The 16,945-nt window shown below is 41.5% G+C and overlaps 1 protein-coding gene across 1 annotated transcript in view; it reads right to left on the bottom strand.

The window, feature by feature from the left end:
• Positions 1-613: 613 nt before the first annotated feature.
• LOC124619465 (oxysterol-binding protein-related protein 6-like) overlaps positions 614-16,945 on the bottom strand; it is a 261,036-nt gene continuing 244,704 nt past the window's right edge. Inside the window, exon 19 of the mRNA XM_047145864.1 lies at positions 614-6,983. Within this exon, the coding sequence (XP_047001820.1) occupies positions 6,875-6,983 (109 nt within the window). The 3' untranslated portion in view covers positions 614-6,874. The remainder of the gene's footprint in view (positions 6,984-16,945) is intronic.

Here is a 16,945-nt window from a genome sequence, read left to right as displayed (position 1 = left end):
CACAGAAGCAAATTATTTCAACATCATGTACAATGCAGCAGTCTTTCCCACAACTCAGTGTTTATGATATCATATCTCCTGAACTATGTGTGGTACCATGATATAATTTTGTGAATAGAGTTAGCAGCACAGAAGTAATAAATTTAAATGTCACACATGATGTGGTTGTTTTCATGTATCTCATTGTTTATGATGTCATATCTCCTAAATTATGACAGGTAGGTGGTTCTTACCTGCACAGCAATTCTTGCCTTACAGTAAAGGATCTGTGTACCAAGTTTGGTTGAAAGCAGTTCAGTGGTTTAGGAGATGTTGAACATATACATCCACCCATCCATTCTTATAATATGTATGGATCATCCTCGACCAGCATGATTTGCAAGAAAGCTTCTGAAGAAATAAGTGACATACCAGGATGGAAGTTTAGGTCATTAGCCATGTTGGAATAGTGCATTGGATATGAGAATTGCCAAAAAAACAATCACTCAATAATCTCAAATGCATGCCAGCATTCAGACTACTGTCTCAATTCAGAATGCATAGGCTCCCACAACAAGGTTGATGCTTTCTGACACTCCACCGACCAGCTAGAAAAAATAAAATTTTCCAACTGTTTACTTTCAGTTATTTATTGTTACATTTGTACTTAAATAATCCAGAAAGATTAAGGGTATCACATATATTACACCACTATATGAGCATAAACAGTGCTTTCTCTGAGATAAAATAATTAGGAATTAAGTACTTTATTCAATTTAAGTAGTCATGTCACTTAAAAACAATGCCAACAGAACCACAACAGTTTGTGGCTTTATGTTACATAATTCTCTTCACATAAAATCTGCTTATTTCTGCTTTATACATACACCACAAGTAAAATGTGATATCAATCTCTTTGTTGAAATTAAATTACATTTCAGTTCTTGTTTTACTTTATGTTTCATTAAGCATGGCTAAACATACTTTATAAGGAATGTAATTTAAGCTGCACAAAAATAATCTCACCCTTCCATTTCTTACCGTATTGTTACCCACCTTCAACAAGTTCCTTTTTCCCCCTCTTGCAGTAGCTTTTCCCACATTACAGCACATATAAAATTTTACATTATACATTTTTTTTAAATCATACCACAGCTTACAGAAAGAGTTGTCCCAAAACTATGTTGTTTTCCCTTTTCATTTTTTAAACATTTTTTCATAATATTATACTAGCAAGTCAACATAAAGAAAAACTTCACTTGAAGAACCAAATGGAGACAATTTTTTAAGTAGAATAACTTAATTAACAAAACAGGTCTCAATAAATGTACAGATAATGTGTGCAATGCACATTATTGTCAATTATAAAAGATTCATTCTAGTAACAATATCATGTTTATGTGTTTCTCATTACTAACAACAACGACAAGTGTTTTACCTATCTCGTATCTACTGTCAAATCATAATATTCAGCTCAATTTTATGAGTAGCAGCCTAAATCTAAGCATTTAAGTGTATATTATATATTTATTATTCTAACACAGCCCTTGGAGAGGTTTAATAAGATTTCATTAAATAGGTGCTTCAGGTAATCCCACTTGAAGGGTTGTTATGGAATGTGATTAAGTACATCATGGTCAACTAACAATTTCATTCTAATATTAAGTAGTTTGAGCATTGATATTTCTATAAGAACGGACACATATCTTAAAGGAACTGTTAGTACAAATGGTTCTACGAGCTGCTCAAAAGCTTAAAGATGTTCAACATTTATATTTTGAAAAGTCAGTTATTACATATTTAAACACATTTACACTAAAGAAAAAAAATATGAATCATGCATTCCAAAGCCACCATGTTTTTATATGGTAATCAAACCAGGGCATAGGCCTAACTAGTTTAAAAATGTCTAAGCTGTAGGCAAATACAGAAAATTATGTATCAACAATTTCTATTTTAAAGAAATACAAACATTAATAGTGGTAATATCTGTGGCTATTTCTTTATTTGTGTGCATAGAGTCCATTAAAAAGGTATTAAATGAAATCGTATGACTTGGTTGGGTAATTTAGATTCTGTTATAAAAAATACTGTACTATAAGTTCATTTGACGATACTTAGTAGTGGCATATAAAAAATTTAAATACAGCTTAAAAAACTACAGCATAAGCATTCTGTCAATAAGGCCTTATAGAACAGTGAAAAATTTGCAACATACAGCTATGCCAAATTTTAATAACTAATAATTAGTGCCATAACATATTGATACTCCATCAAACAAAGAAAAAATAACAGTAATAATAATAATAACAATAATAATAATTAGGAGGAATGGTAACAAATATTGGTAATAGTGGCAGTCTACTGTATTACTCTCATCACATACAAATTATTATGACTGTTTCAAATAAAATACAGTTGACATTGTGAAATATTAAATTAATATATAATTGGAGGATTTTATAAACTATTTTGAAACAAATATTGCTTTGATTTTGTTTCTGTCTAGTACAAGTCACACTCTTTTGCAAATGTTTGACAATATGTCTACACAGCAAGCATCCTAAGAAGAATAGGTTGACTTTCACTCTCAGTTTCTTTGCTCATTGTATTTCACTTTTCCGTTCCCGCATTTTGACAGAGGAAATAACAATAGCAAAGGGTGTGGTGGTTTGTTTAAAAATTTAAGATTTGATTTTAAAACTATTATGTTTCCAACTATAAGTTTTTCCTGGTCAGATCTGTTTTTTCACCAGCTTCAAAGACGTGGCCTCAGTAACGTTATCTATGCAAATGTTTTCAAACAGTGCAGCTCTCTTTCAGCTAGTATGCAGTTATGTTTAGTGTTTTCTGTCTTTGATAGTCAGTACAGAAATTAAATACAACATTTCACATTTGCCTCCTATCTGACATTTGTTCCAGGCACATAATGTGAAAAAAATTAAAACATATCCATAACCACATACTAACATGTTGCATATGAAAAATAATACATAAAATATATGAATCAAACGAAAATAAGAAAGAATCCTTTGAACTCTCATAAAATTTTATTGATTCAATTATCTCTGACATGATTAAAAAAATGGTTACAGTAGCACCACTGTTTCAAAATTCCACAGAGTGAAATAATACAATCAGCATTTTAATCAGTTTCCACTCATGACTGAGTTTATGGCAGTGGAGAGAGAAGTCTAGTGGTTTATAATACAGGCAAGACAAAATCTTACACTTGAAGTGCTCTGTTGAATAATTACATTTCATTACAAACAACTCAGTGTATCTACACTGTAAAAGTATGACATTACAGCAGTCTCCAGCAATCGCGTGCACAAGTGTTGCCTCAGTTACTATTTTACATATAAAAGATAACATATGACCTAATTAAGTGAAAATACTGTTGATAAATTTGAAATTTTTTAAAGATGTGACGATTCATAATATAATTTTTATGTAAAACCTATGGAAGTCTAACACATGTGAAAACTTCCAGATAATCTCCCATTTTAAAGGGTCTCCATAAAAAAGAACAATCACATGAATCCCTTGCTGAACAAATTTCTACACAAAATTTTAATAAAGGGTACACACATTCAATTGTGTAGATATCTGGGGCCAACAAATTTACCATAAAATTTATAAACATAATTTTTGAAACATAAATATCAACAGATAAGAAAGCACCAACAAACACAGTAAAGTCAATGGCATAATTTGTAGCTGCAATAAATCCCAAGTTCTCAGAAACACTGCAATTTTCTTGCGAAGCTGAGAGGGACAAGAAACCGATAGTATGCAATGGCAAGTTGCAATGGGTCATGTCACTTTGTCTGCTGATTGAGCTAAAGCCATCAAATGCAAATGTGTTATAAAGTAATCATGGAATGAGAAGAACTAATCGTTCTCTCAGAGCATATCAGGTGCCATCAAGATGGACCAGGTGTTGAAAATATTCAAGATTTATCTGAAAAACCATGTTCATTTGAAATTCATCCAGCACAGAAGCTGGTATATGGGTGTCCCTGGTGAAATGAAATCATGGCTGAGATAGAAGTTCACAGATTAGAAGAAGGACATAATAGTCCTGCTGCAACTAAAGGATGGTAATCACTCCCAGAATTCACACTGCTACTGACGTGAAGTGAAATTTTCTGCTTGGGGGCAAGTGTTTGGGGTGTAAAATTTTGAAGTAAACACACAAGAGTAGACTAATTTTGTAGCATGATGAAATAAGAAGAAAAATACAATGATCAAGTAGTGATACTGAGTTTAAAGGTAGCACACAAGCTTGAAAAAATAAAAGATTTGACATATTTGAAAGTAAGTATTCAGAAGCCATACACAGATGAGAAATTAATCCTGTACTGCCACAAGCAATTGTTTACACAACGTATATGAGCCATATGAAAATCTTAATTATAGATGTGACCTATGGAACATATTATTAAACAGTAACACAAAACAAATGTTTGGTAACTGGGTGGGGGTAAGGGGGATGATTGACAGAGAAAGGGGGGGGGGGGACACAGATGAACTGCTCACAAACTGTCACAGCTAGGCTCATTAATATCAGGTGGAGTTCTGAATGATCTTTTTATCTCTCTACTGTACTCAATTGTTGAAGAATTTATCCAGCTCTTAATGTTCAGGCTTTACCATTTCTGTTCCGTGTGCTTTTAAGTAATTTCATAATCAGTCCACTATCTCATATGTATTAAGACCGAACACTTCATACCTGAGGTTCCAGTAAATGCCCATAGCACGTGACTACATAAGGAATGAGACATGTAGCAGATATCTAATGTGTAGATTGAGATTAAATGGCTATCTATTATCAAATTTTAAAAATGACTTGATATATTTAGGACAGATGTTAAATAAAATGCCTAAGAGACTGTCTCTTTTTAAATGTGGTGTGGGAAAATGCAGCAATGAGGTAGTTTAACAACAATAATATGTCATAATGTCTTAAGTGAAACTTATGTATAATACCTATAAAAATTAAGACTCAGTCAAGGCTGCCACTTAACAAAAGTAAGAAGAGACAAAGTAACATTGCTTCAGTTGTTTAACTCTAGTATCAAAGAAATAAGTAAATAATTAAAAACCTAACTCCCTAAGACAAAGAATACTGAACAAACTTGTTATTGATGTTTTACACAGAAAAGTATTAGCATCAATTCAAGGACGGACTATTGGGGAACCAATTCAGCTTACAGAAGACAACCGGCAAGACATTAGCTGCCCAGAGTAGGGCATATTAGAACATTATAGTAATAGATGGAAGTGAGAGGAAAAATTCTTATGGAGCCAGGCATTAAAAAAATTCAGAAATAACAATTTGGCATACTTTTTCATCAAATGCAATTAATTTCCTTTTTGCTTTCATTTATTATGGTAATCAAAGTGGAAATGGTTCCAAGCCAATGTGCTGTAATGCTTCCTCAGAGATTGTGTGCTGAATAACAAAGGAAGAAAACTAATTACATAAGACAGCAAAGTGAGGTCAAGAGAAGAATACTACTATTTTCTCCAAAAAATGTTAAACAGTGAAACAACACACACACACACACACACACACACACACACACACACACACACACACACACACCTAATAAACTTTTCTATTACATCCTTCAAACCTTAACAATATAAACAATCCAATAATATAGTTTACAAGTATATATTAAAATATATCACCAGTTACTATGAAACTGCCAAATAGGTACCAAGGTTCAATGTCATTTTTAACGCACAGTTTTGACTTTTCTTTTTTACACATGACTGATTAAATCAGACAAATATAAGAATACAACAATGCATATTTATCATGTTCATGATAGCATTTCTAACACAAATTAGGCTATGGAAAATTAGCAATAGTATTTTCTTTTTTAAAATTAACAGTAAGATTTTCAACATAATTCCCTCCACACATTAAATAGAAGGAAGATTTAAATCACCTCTCTCAAATGGGGAAAAAAATACTTTTCTCACAGTACACATCTTATCTATGAATAAACTCAATGATCTGGTCAAATTGACATAGCATAATGATTGAACTCTCTCACTAATTCGCTGCATTTATCTCCACTTAGCTGCTATTAATTTTTTTAGGACAGTCCTGATCTAAAACTGTCCTGAGTACAAAGATATTCCACATTTGAGAGGCTAGTTATATGAACTTTGCCTAAGACTTACAAACTACAAGCACCACTCGATATTTCATTATCATGGGAATTATTAGATTGATTATGCACAACAAAATCAAGGCCCCTGCACATGTTACACTTTTATCTGACTCAAAGATGTATCAGTTGTGGAGACATAGGCCACCTGATTGGAAATAAAGCACTGTGAACTTAATGTAACGATACATATGTATCACACAACCACATTTTGGACATACTATTTGGAAATAGTACTGATCATACATGCTACATATTTCAAGTACTTATAATTGAAAGCTGCCAGAACTCTCAAAAATATATGACTGACGGATTTAGAAATGCTCAAAAGTACGTAAGACAACAGATAAATTTCACCATTAATTCAATGAATACAGACAAATTATTCCCAAAATCTGTGGATTATATATAGTGACACACACACACACACACACACACACACACACACACACACACACACCAACAATACTTTGCTTTGGGAACTTAATGTCATGAGCATTCCAAAATTAGGTTTACATATATATATACTACACATTAGTGTCCAGAAACTTACTTATCTACATTTAGATGCTAAATATTAGTTAGTTTCCTGATCTCAACAAAAGCCTTATTCATTACTCATCACACACAATGGGATTGCTCTTCAAAAGATACATAAGCACATATTTGTAAAACCACACAACAATGTAACCATTAAATATATGATGCTACCAAATGGCTTCAAATGACATGTTAACAAAGCCTGGGTTTTTTCTGCATTCCCAATAACGATGAGAATATTCCCATATTTCTTCACCTGTATCCGACATGCGCTTGCTGGAAAGAAATAATTTTGGTTCATTAGTACACGATATTGTCATATGATCGTGAGAAAAATGTCTGAATGAAATGAACTTGCCACCGTGATGTACGAAATGATGTTTAACAACACAAAGAAGCATTAATTTATTGACATACTGTAATATTTTTTGAGAGGATATTATTTTATTCACTTGTCTGCTCGAAGCACAAGTAATTTAATGTACCCTACATTACTTGCATTTACAACAAAACCAGTGAATGGAGTAACATTCTCTCAGACACATAGTGTACCTCTTTTTCTGTTTACACATGAGGATAAAGGAAAAAAGTCCATTTCCTGTCAGTTAAATACTAGGTTTCTTGAGCAAAAACACACTCAGTTTTCCATTTTGTTCCCTTTTCATTCAATGTGCACTGTCCAACACGTTTCCATATATTGTTACAACCTCTTCATTGGATTCAAAATATTTTTGAGACAAATTTATTTAGATGTAGAACAAGTGCAAAGGTGCCATATCTGGTCAATAGTTTGTATGTTTCAAGTGTTTGTATTTAAAGTCTGCCAGTTTCCCCATTGCCAAAGCTTCTTTCAAGGTAGGTGCTATGTTCTGGCAAATCTGATTATTTTTCCTCTTTCAGCACAGGCCTCTTCTCATGTGCTTTTATCATTTGGCAGAAGCAGAATACTTGTGTGACAATCAACAAGTACTGTTTTATTCTTTGGAAAGTAATTTACAAGGTGGAGCAAAACAACCTGGTGGTAAGATCAGACCAAGTTAGCGATGTCTAATCAATCAAAATTTTCCAGGTATCCAAAGCTCAGAATTGTACCATTGTGGAGTTATGCCCATTAAATGACAGCCAATCAGTGACAAGCATGTGGAAGAGACTCCAGTAAGTGAACATGATCAGTACCTGTCAATATGGTTCAATCCAACCTGCAATTGCGTGATTTCCGTAAGGTTCTGGGACTTACTTATTAATTTGATATTGCTAAGGTCTTAAATATTCTACGAATGTATAGGTTCAATAAAACAACGGAAAATTTGACATAGAATAACAGTATACATTAAAATATATTGCTACTTAATACATAGAGGAAGCACTGACTAAGACATTCAGTAGTGGATTGTTGGAGGACAGGTAAGCTACTGGACAAAACACAAAAACACACACACACACACACACACACACACACACACACACACAGCCACCAATGTGAGTGGAGGTCTCATTATCATAGCTGATTTATGACCAGCTGTAGTGAAATATTTTCATGATGCTCCAAGTACAAATATGCTTGATAAAACAGACACAGATATCATTGGCCAGGTCTATTCCAATATATGAGACATTATGTAATCTACTATATGGAATGCCAGCAACGGAAGCATCCGCCTCAGTTGCCCCCAGCATATCTGGCATCAATCCTGGTACAGTTGCTCCACATCATTAGACTGGAATTCACCTCTTGGGAACATTACCGAAGCCCACACATTGGAACAATAAATAATACTGTGCATTGGCTGCAATATATTGGTAGTCAAGCCCATACAAAAAGCTGAGCAATGATTGCAGCAGATCCAGGTCACTGACGGGGTAGGACAAACCTGTGACAGGACTGGAATAGGAAGTGCTGGGTGGATGGATTGGGCAGGCTTTGCACCTGGGTCTTCCAGAGGGATATGATTGCTGTGGCAAGGGATTGGGATTGGCATAGGTGTGGACTAGGATGTTGTGGAGGTTGGGTGGGTGATGGAACAGCACTTTAGGAGGGGTGGGAAGGATCTCTGGTAGGATGTCCCTCATTTCAGGGCATGATGATAGGTAATCAAAGCCCTGGCGAAGAATGTGGTTCAGTTGATCCAGTTCGGCGTGGTATCGGGAGATGAAGGGGGGGGGGGGGAGGGGGGTTTGAGAGGAAATGACAGAGGAGACCTGTTTGCGGACCAGGTCTGGGGGGATAGGGCCTGTCTGTGAGGCCTTAGTGAGACTTTCAGCATACTGAGCAAGGTAGTTCTCATCAATGCAGATATGCCATCCCAGATGGCCAGGCTGTATGAGAGGGATTTTTTGGTGTGAAAGGGATGACAGCTGTTGAAAGCCAGGTACTGTTGGTGGTTGGCGGGTTTAATATGGACAGAGGTGCAGATGGAGCCATCAAAGAGGAGGAGATCAACATCCAGGAATGTGGTATGCTGGGTTGTGGAGGACATGAAGGAACAAAGATAGGGTGTCTTAGCCTAAAACCTTAAAAGTGTAATTAAGTATTGATATTTCATGCCAATGGTCTGTAAGTTGCCAGTATTAGTACCAATAACATACAGTATGCCCTACAAGCATATTACAGACAAGCAAAATGAGGCCACAATACCAGTTCAAAGTGGCTGCCCTACTTTGCAACACACACACATTATCTGAGGACTGAAGGTATGGAACTTATTGAAACTCATCAAGAAAAGAAGGTCCATTGTGATAATGCAAGTGTATCACTGCAGCAAGTGCATGAAAGGAGTAGAAAATTTGGAAATGGTGTGAATGCTGTGACAGACGCTCACTGCCTGGATCAGGCACACTGCATTGTGGCACCAGAATGTACTACAGCAGTTGAAGCTACTGTGAAGGAGAACTGTTGTGTGACGGTGGATGAAACAGCCATATATCTGAATATTAGTCATGGCTCAACACATCACATTGTTCACGATGTGCTTACCTTTGACAAAGAGTTTGCAAGATGGATGTCACAGCAACTCACTCCAAAACTGAAAAAGAGACATGTTGATGCCTGTGAAGAAATTTTATGGCACTTCGAGACAGCAAGCACGCCACACCATGCATGCAATATGTTCAATTTCCAAGAAAACATCAACCACTCATGCTATGCGAGATCGAGCTTTATCATCCATTAGTACGAAGTCTGGGTGCACAGCACCTCACAACTGTACATGAGGTCCCAAGACCTCGTCATGATACCTGACAGCAGTTAAATATTTCTGATTCACCCGTAGAACTTCATGAAGAGATGTTTGAATGATCAACATAATCTTGCCCACACAATGTTCGGGTACCGAAATCACTTTCCATATTCCTTCAGATGCGAATCCATTGAGAACCGCTCTCGAGGCCAAATCAGGACTCATCTGTAAAAAGAACATTGGCCCACTTTTCAACAGGCCATGTGGCATATTGACGCTAGATCTTCCTTTCTGTGAATAAGTGTCAAAGGCACGAATACAGCAGGTCTCTTGACAATAAAGGTCACACTGTCAAAGCCTTTTCTACACCATTTGCCTTGATACGGCACATCCAGTGGATGCTGAGAGGTCAGATTCCAGTTGCAGTGCAGTACTAAGGTGGTACTGTAGTGCCCTTGCAGCCAAATAATGGTCCTCTCTTTTGTGATGTCACATGTGGTCGGCCCTGCCCTGGTCTTTGTTATACAGTTTTGGTCTGTATAAATGCTTGCCACATCCAAGAAACAACAAAACAATGCACGTTAAGCCATCAGGCCACACGAGTTTGTGACTGTCCTCCCTCCATTCTTCCTATGGCCCTCCACCACAGAGAGTCTGGTAGGCATCTTCTCTGTGCCAAACTACACTGTCTGTGACAGCGTACACAGCAATTGTGGATGCCAGACTACCCATCAAACACTACTCCATTTGATAGGTGCCCTGACGTCACCATTGGCGTGGGTTTTCATTGCCCAAAATGCTGTCTTCTGTGCAGAACACAATCGTACAGACATCTGTAGACAGTTTGTATGATTATATCATGAATTAGACACAGGACGGGGAAATAGCAGTTTGTTGCTTTACTTTTGGACAGCAGTATATTTATATTGTTTGAACCCAGTAACAACTTTAGTAATAAACCATATATAACGGGTTTAAGCACAGATATCTTTACATGTGTTATCTTAACATGTACACACATCAGTGAGCTGGTTGTTTTTTTCCATGCATTGAATGGTCTTTCCACAAAAACATCACAAACTTTACTTACTGATGTTTTCTGGATGGCTGTAACTACACCACTAAGTGAACTACACCTGTTAATATAGATTAACTGTTTTGCATCCAGGTGTCCACACTTCAGTAGCTGACCTGCCGCTGGTTGGTTTGTGGGATTAGAGAGACCAGACTACTACGGCCATCGGTCCCTTTTTCCACGAACTTGAAGCCCCCCACAAGGAATAAAAACAAACAATGGAGATGACAAGAGATGACACAGGACAAGAAAGACACAGAGACCAGACAAAAGGAATTAAAATAACACCGAGTGTGACAATGGTTGGCTGACCATAGAAACAAAAAAGGAAAAGCCAACCACCAAGAAATGCACTAAAAACCCCAGTCTAAAACCGTAGGCCAAAGGCCAGACAACACAAAAAAAGGACAAACACTTAGATCAAGCAATAAAAACCCCTTGCACAAATAAAACTCAAAACTAAATCTGCCATGGCAACGTCATCTGATAAAAGTGCAGGAAGCTTATCAGGCAGTGCAAACGTCTGCCTGAGCGGAGTTAAAAGCGGGCAGTCCAACAAGATGTGGGCCACAGTCAAAGGTGACCCCGCAGCAACATAAAGGTGGGTCCTCGTGGCACAATAAATAGCTGTGCGTTATCCAGGTGTGGCCAATGCACAGTCGGTAGAGGACAACAGAGTCCTTGCGAGAGACCCACAAGGAGGAGCGCCATGCTCTGGTAGCCTCCTTGATGGCCCGAAGTTTGTTGTGTGAAGGAAGGTCGCGCCATTCTTCACCCCAGGTGCGAAGTACCTTCTGTCTCAAAACTGACCTGAGGTCACTCTCCAAAAGGCCAATCTCCAAGGCTAGTGCACCGACAGCCTGTATGGCCTGTAACACGTTCATTTCCCGGGATGCCTATATGCCCCGGAGTCCACACAAAGACCACAGAGCGGCCGCAACGAGCAAGAGTATGGGGGGACTCCTGGATAGCCATCACCAGACGAGAGCAAGTGAAACACTGGTCGATAGCTCGTAATCTGCTCAGGGAGTCACTACAGATAACGAAAGCCTCACCTGAGCAGAAGCGGATATACTCTAGGGCACAAGAGATGGCGACCAGCTCGGCAGTGAAAACACTGCAGCCAGCCGGCAATAAGCGCTGTTCATAATGATCCCCTAGAATAAGAGCATAACCAACATGACCAGCAACCATCGAAATATCAGTATAGACAACGTCAGAGCCTTGAAATGCGGCAAGGACTGAACGAAAGCTGCGGCAGAGGGCCTCAGGAGGGACTGAGTCCTTCAGGCCCTGTGCCAAATCGAGCCGAAGGCACGGGCGAGGCACACACCACGGGGGTATATGCAGAGGGGCCCGGAAAAGAGGTGGAAGACGGAAAACCTCAAGCCCAGAGAGAAGCACTCCGATGCGAACTGTGATCGTAAACCCTGACTGGGGCCGCCATTCTGGAACATGGATGACCGACTGAGGGAACAGGAGACGATAATTAGGATTCCCGGGCAAGCTACAAACGTGTGTAGCATAAGCGGCTAGTAAACGTTGGCGCCAAAACTGCAATGGAGGGACACCTGACTCCACAAGTACGCTGTTGACAGGGATTGTCTGGAAAGCTCCAGTGGTGAGTCGGATCTCACTGTGAAGGATGGGGTCCAGCAACTGCAATGCAGAAGGCAATGCCAAACCGTAACCCAGGCTCCTATAATCGAAACGGGACTGAATTAACGCCTGGTACAGCCGTAGAAGGGTAGACCGATCGGCACCCCAGCTGGTATGACTCAAGCAACGAAGAGCATTAAGATGCCGCCAGCATGTTTGTTTAAGCTGGCGAATATGAGGCAGCCAAGTCAACCAGGTATCGAAAACCAAACCCAAAAACTGATGCGTCTCCACCACAGCAAGAGGTTCGCCATCAAGATAAGGCTGTGGCTCAGGTTGAAGAGTGTGTTGCTGGCAGAAATGCATGACACAGGTCTTGGTAGCCGAAAACTGGAAGCCATGTGCTACAGCCCAAGACTGCACCTTTCAGATAGCGCCCTGCAGCTGCTGTTCAACAGCTGCAATGCCAGTGGAGCTATAGCATAGGCAGAAGTCGTCAGCATACAATGAAGATGAGACAGACATTCCCTCTGCCACACTGAGTCCATTAATTGCAGTCAAGAAGAAGCAGACACTTAAGACAGATCCTTGTGGTCCCCATCCTCGTGAACTCGGTAGGAACTATTAGAGGCCACAACTTGCACACAGAAGGAACAAAGCGACAGAAAATTTTGTATGAAAATCGGGAGCGGATCCCAAAGACCCCAACCATGAAGCGTAGAGAGGATATGATGTCACCATGTCATATGGTATGCCTTCCGCATGTCAAAAAAGATGGCGACTAGACGATGATGGCGGGCAAAGGTCATACGAATGGCAGACTCTAGGCACACCAGATTATCGGCAGCAGAGCGGAACTTACAGAACCCATCCTGAGATGGAGCCAGAATGAGATGGAGCCAGAAGGCCTCAAGACTCAAGTAGCCAACTAAACCTCCGGCTTACCATGAGTTCGAGCAATTTGCAAAGAACGTTGGTGAGGCTAATGGGGTGGTAGCTGTCCACCTCCAGTGGGTTCTTGCCAGGTTTCACTATGGGGATTACAACACTTTCCCGCCATTGCGACGGGAACTCACCCTCAACCCAGATACAGTTGAAAAGGTCTAGGAGGTGTTGCTGGCAGTCCACTGAGAGGTGGCTCGGGAGCCATATCAGGACAAGCGGCTAGGGCACTTTGGAATTCCCACTCACTGAACGGAGCATTGTACGGTTCACGGTGGCGCGTGTGAAATGAAAGGCTCCAATGTTCCAACTGCTCTTTCAGGGAGCAGAAGGCCAGTGGATAAGTCACAGCAGCAGAACTCTGAGCAAAATGCTCCACTAAACAGTTTGCAATTGTGTCAGAGTCAGTACAGACTGTTCCATTCAGTGAAAGCGCAGGTACGCTGATGGGGGTCTGATAGCCATCAAGATGCCTAAACTTGGCCCAAACCTGCAATGGAGAGATACGGAGGCCAGTGATGGAGACATACCTTTCCCAGCACTCCTACTTGCATTGGCGAATGAGGCGGCGGGCTCGCACACAGAGCCGTTTAAAGGTGATGAGGTGTTCCAATGAGGGATACTGCTTGTGACGCTGGAGTGCCCGCCTGCGATCTTTAATCGCCTCAGTGATCTCAGGCGACCACCAAGGCACAGTCCTCCGCCGAGGGGACCCAGAAGAACAGGGGATAGCAGATTCTGCGGCAGTAACGATGCCGGTGGTGAGCAAGTGAACCACCACATTAATGGCGTCACTGGAAAGAGGCTCAACAGCGGCAATGGAGGTGAACAAGTTCCAGTCAGCCTTATTCATAGCCCATCTGCAGGGGCGCCCAGAAGAGTGACGCTGTGGCAGTGACAGAAAGATCAGAAAGTGGTCACTAACGCACAAGTCGTCAAGCACACTCCATTGGACAGATGGTAATAGGCTAGGGCTGCAGATCGAAAGGTAGATGGCTGAGTACATGCCATGCGCCACACTGAAATGTGTGAAGGCACCATTATTTAAAAGAGAAAGTTCGAGCTGTGCCAATACTTGCTCAATGATGCTGCCCAGGCCTGTTGCCACTGATCCACCCCACAGAGGGTTATGGGCATTGAAGTCACCCAGTAACAGAAAAGGTGGTGGCAATTGGGCTATCAGCGCAGCCAGGACATGCTGCGGGACATCACCATCCGGTGGAAGATATAGACTACAGACAGTAACAGCCTGAGGCATCCACACCCGAACAGCGACAGCCTCTAAAGGTGTTTGTAGACAGACAGACTCACTGTAAAGGGAGTGAAGGACGTAGATTCAGATGCCACCAGATACCCTCTCATAAGCTGCCCGGTTCCTATAATAACCCCGACAGCCACAGAGGACAGGGGTTCGCATCGCAGGAAACCAAGTTTCCTGAGGAGCAATGCAGAGGAAAGGGTGAAGGCTGAGAAGTTGTCGGAGCTCAGCAAGATGGTGGAAAAAACTGCTGCAGGTCCATTGGAGGATGACACTGTCCATGGCCGAGAAAGACGTGAAGGGACCGAGGAGGCAGATTATGCCGCTGGGTCACCTGCTGCCACTGATTGAGTACCTGTGCGAGTGACATCCATTGTGTCTGAGAGTCTGGCGAGATCTAGGTCCTCAGCGGACGCCAGAATCTCTACCTCGCCCTCATAAATCTCTACCTCACCCTCATACACAGAGCTTGTAGGTTGTGGTGGGGTGAGTACCACCACAAGTTCCTTTGTCTTAGAGGTCTTCTTGGACTTTTCTCGCTGCTCCTTGGGTTTCACTGGCTGGGAGGGCTTCACCGATTCAGTCTCTGGGACGGAGGAGGATCGAGAAGCCCTACGACCAGCTGCTTGTGGGCACTTATGCCACTGCCAGGCATTACCCTTCCCACTTGTGGAAACCTGGGAAGGGAGGGACCCAAAGGACCCCTTGCGAGCAAGAGGAGCCGAAGAAATTGGACGCTTCTCCAGCTTAGAAGTGTGGACGGACTAGCCCGATGGGTGGGGGTGGGGAGAGGGGGGGGGGGGGGTTGTTGCTCCCGAGGTAGGTGGCGCAGGAGCAACAGCGTGGGTAGTGCGCCCCTTGGACAAGGGGGCATGTGGAGTTGTAGGGCTCAATGAGCCGACTGGAATTCGCTGAACTGATGGGGCTATCACGGTTGTCATAGCGGCGGCATATGAGGAAGTCATTCGCACAGGATGGAGTCGTTCATATCTCCTCTTAGCCTCAGTATAGGTCAGTCAGTCCAGGGTCTTATATTTCATGATTTTCTGATCTTTCTGTAAGATCCTGCAGTCTGGCGAGCAAGGTGAATGATGCTCTCCGCAGTTGACGCAGATGGGAAGTGCAGCACATGGAGTATTGGGATGTGATGGGCGTCTGCAATCTCAACATGTGAGGCTGGAAGTACAGCGGGAAGACATATGGCTGAACTTCCAGCACTTAAAGCACTGCATCAAGGGAGGGATATAGGGCTTGACATCACAGCGGTAGACCATCACCTTGACCTTCTCCGGTAATGTGTCACCCTCGAAGGCCAAGATGAAGGTACCGGTAGCATTCTGATTATCCTCCGGACCCCGATGAACACGCTGGACGAAATGAACAACTCGCCGCTCTAAATTAGCGTGCAACTTGTCATCAGACTGCAAAAGATGGTCCCTATGGAAAATAATACCCTGGACTATATTTAAATTATTATGGGGTGTGATGGTAACTGAAACATCCCCCAACTTGTCACAAGCAAGTAACCTTCGTGACCATTTTTATCAATACTGACCCACAGTGCAGTTTGGACAAGCCCTCCACCTCCCCAAACTTGTCCCCTAAATGCTCTATGAACAATTGAGGCTGTGTTGACATGAAAGGCTCCCCATCAGCTCTCGTACAAAGTAGGAACCGGGCCGAATAAGTGTCACTGCCATACTGAGCCTTACGCTCCTCCCATGGTGCGGCCTGGGAGGGGAACGATTTGGGATCGTATTCCTGAGCGTTGAATTGAGCCCAAGAATGCTTAGAGACTGCTGGTGGCTAGCCACCAGCAAGGGATGATGTACCATGCTTAATTGCGGGTCATTCGCCATTATGCCACCCACTCCGACCAAGGGCCCTCCCCACTGGCGCCACCCAACCTCAGAAAGGGCCACCTGGCAAGATGGCCATTGCTGGGATTCCCGATGCCTCAGGGAGATAGGCATCTACTCCTTGGCATACATGAGGAGTTAACAGTGCAGGCATCAGCAGAGTGATCCCTGTGTTGTCAGGGGGCTACAACCAATAGGGTACATGGCGCCCCCACCACCACAGACTGGCTACTGTGCTGGACATTAAGTACAAGGAAGTCCATGGTCATCATCTCCGCAAAGAGCAACACCGCACAGTGAAAGGTGGAAATTGCACCCAGAAATGTATC

The sequence above is a fragment of the Schistocerca americana genome, chromosome 6, assembly GCF_021461395.2.
Source record: "Schistocerca americana isolate TAMUIC-IGC-003095 chromosome 6, iqSchAmer2.1, whole genome shotgun sequence".
Classification (NCBI taxonomy): domain Eukaryota; kingdom Metazoa; phylum Arthropoda; class Insecta; order Orthoptera; family Acrididae; genus Schistocerca; species Schistocerca americana.
This window is presented reverse-complemented; position numbering and strand designations above follow the sequence as displayed.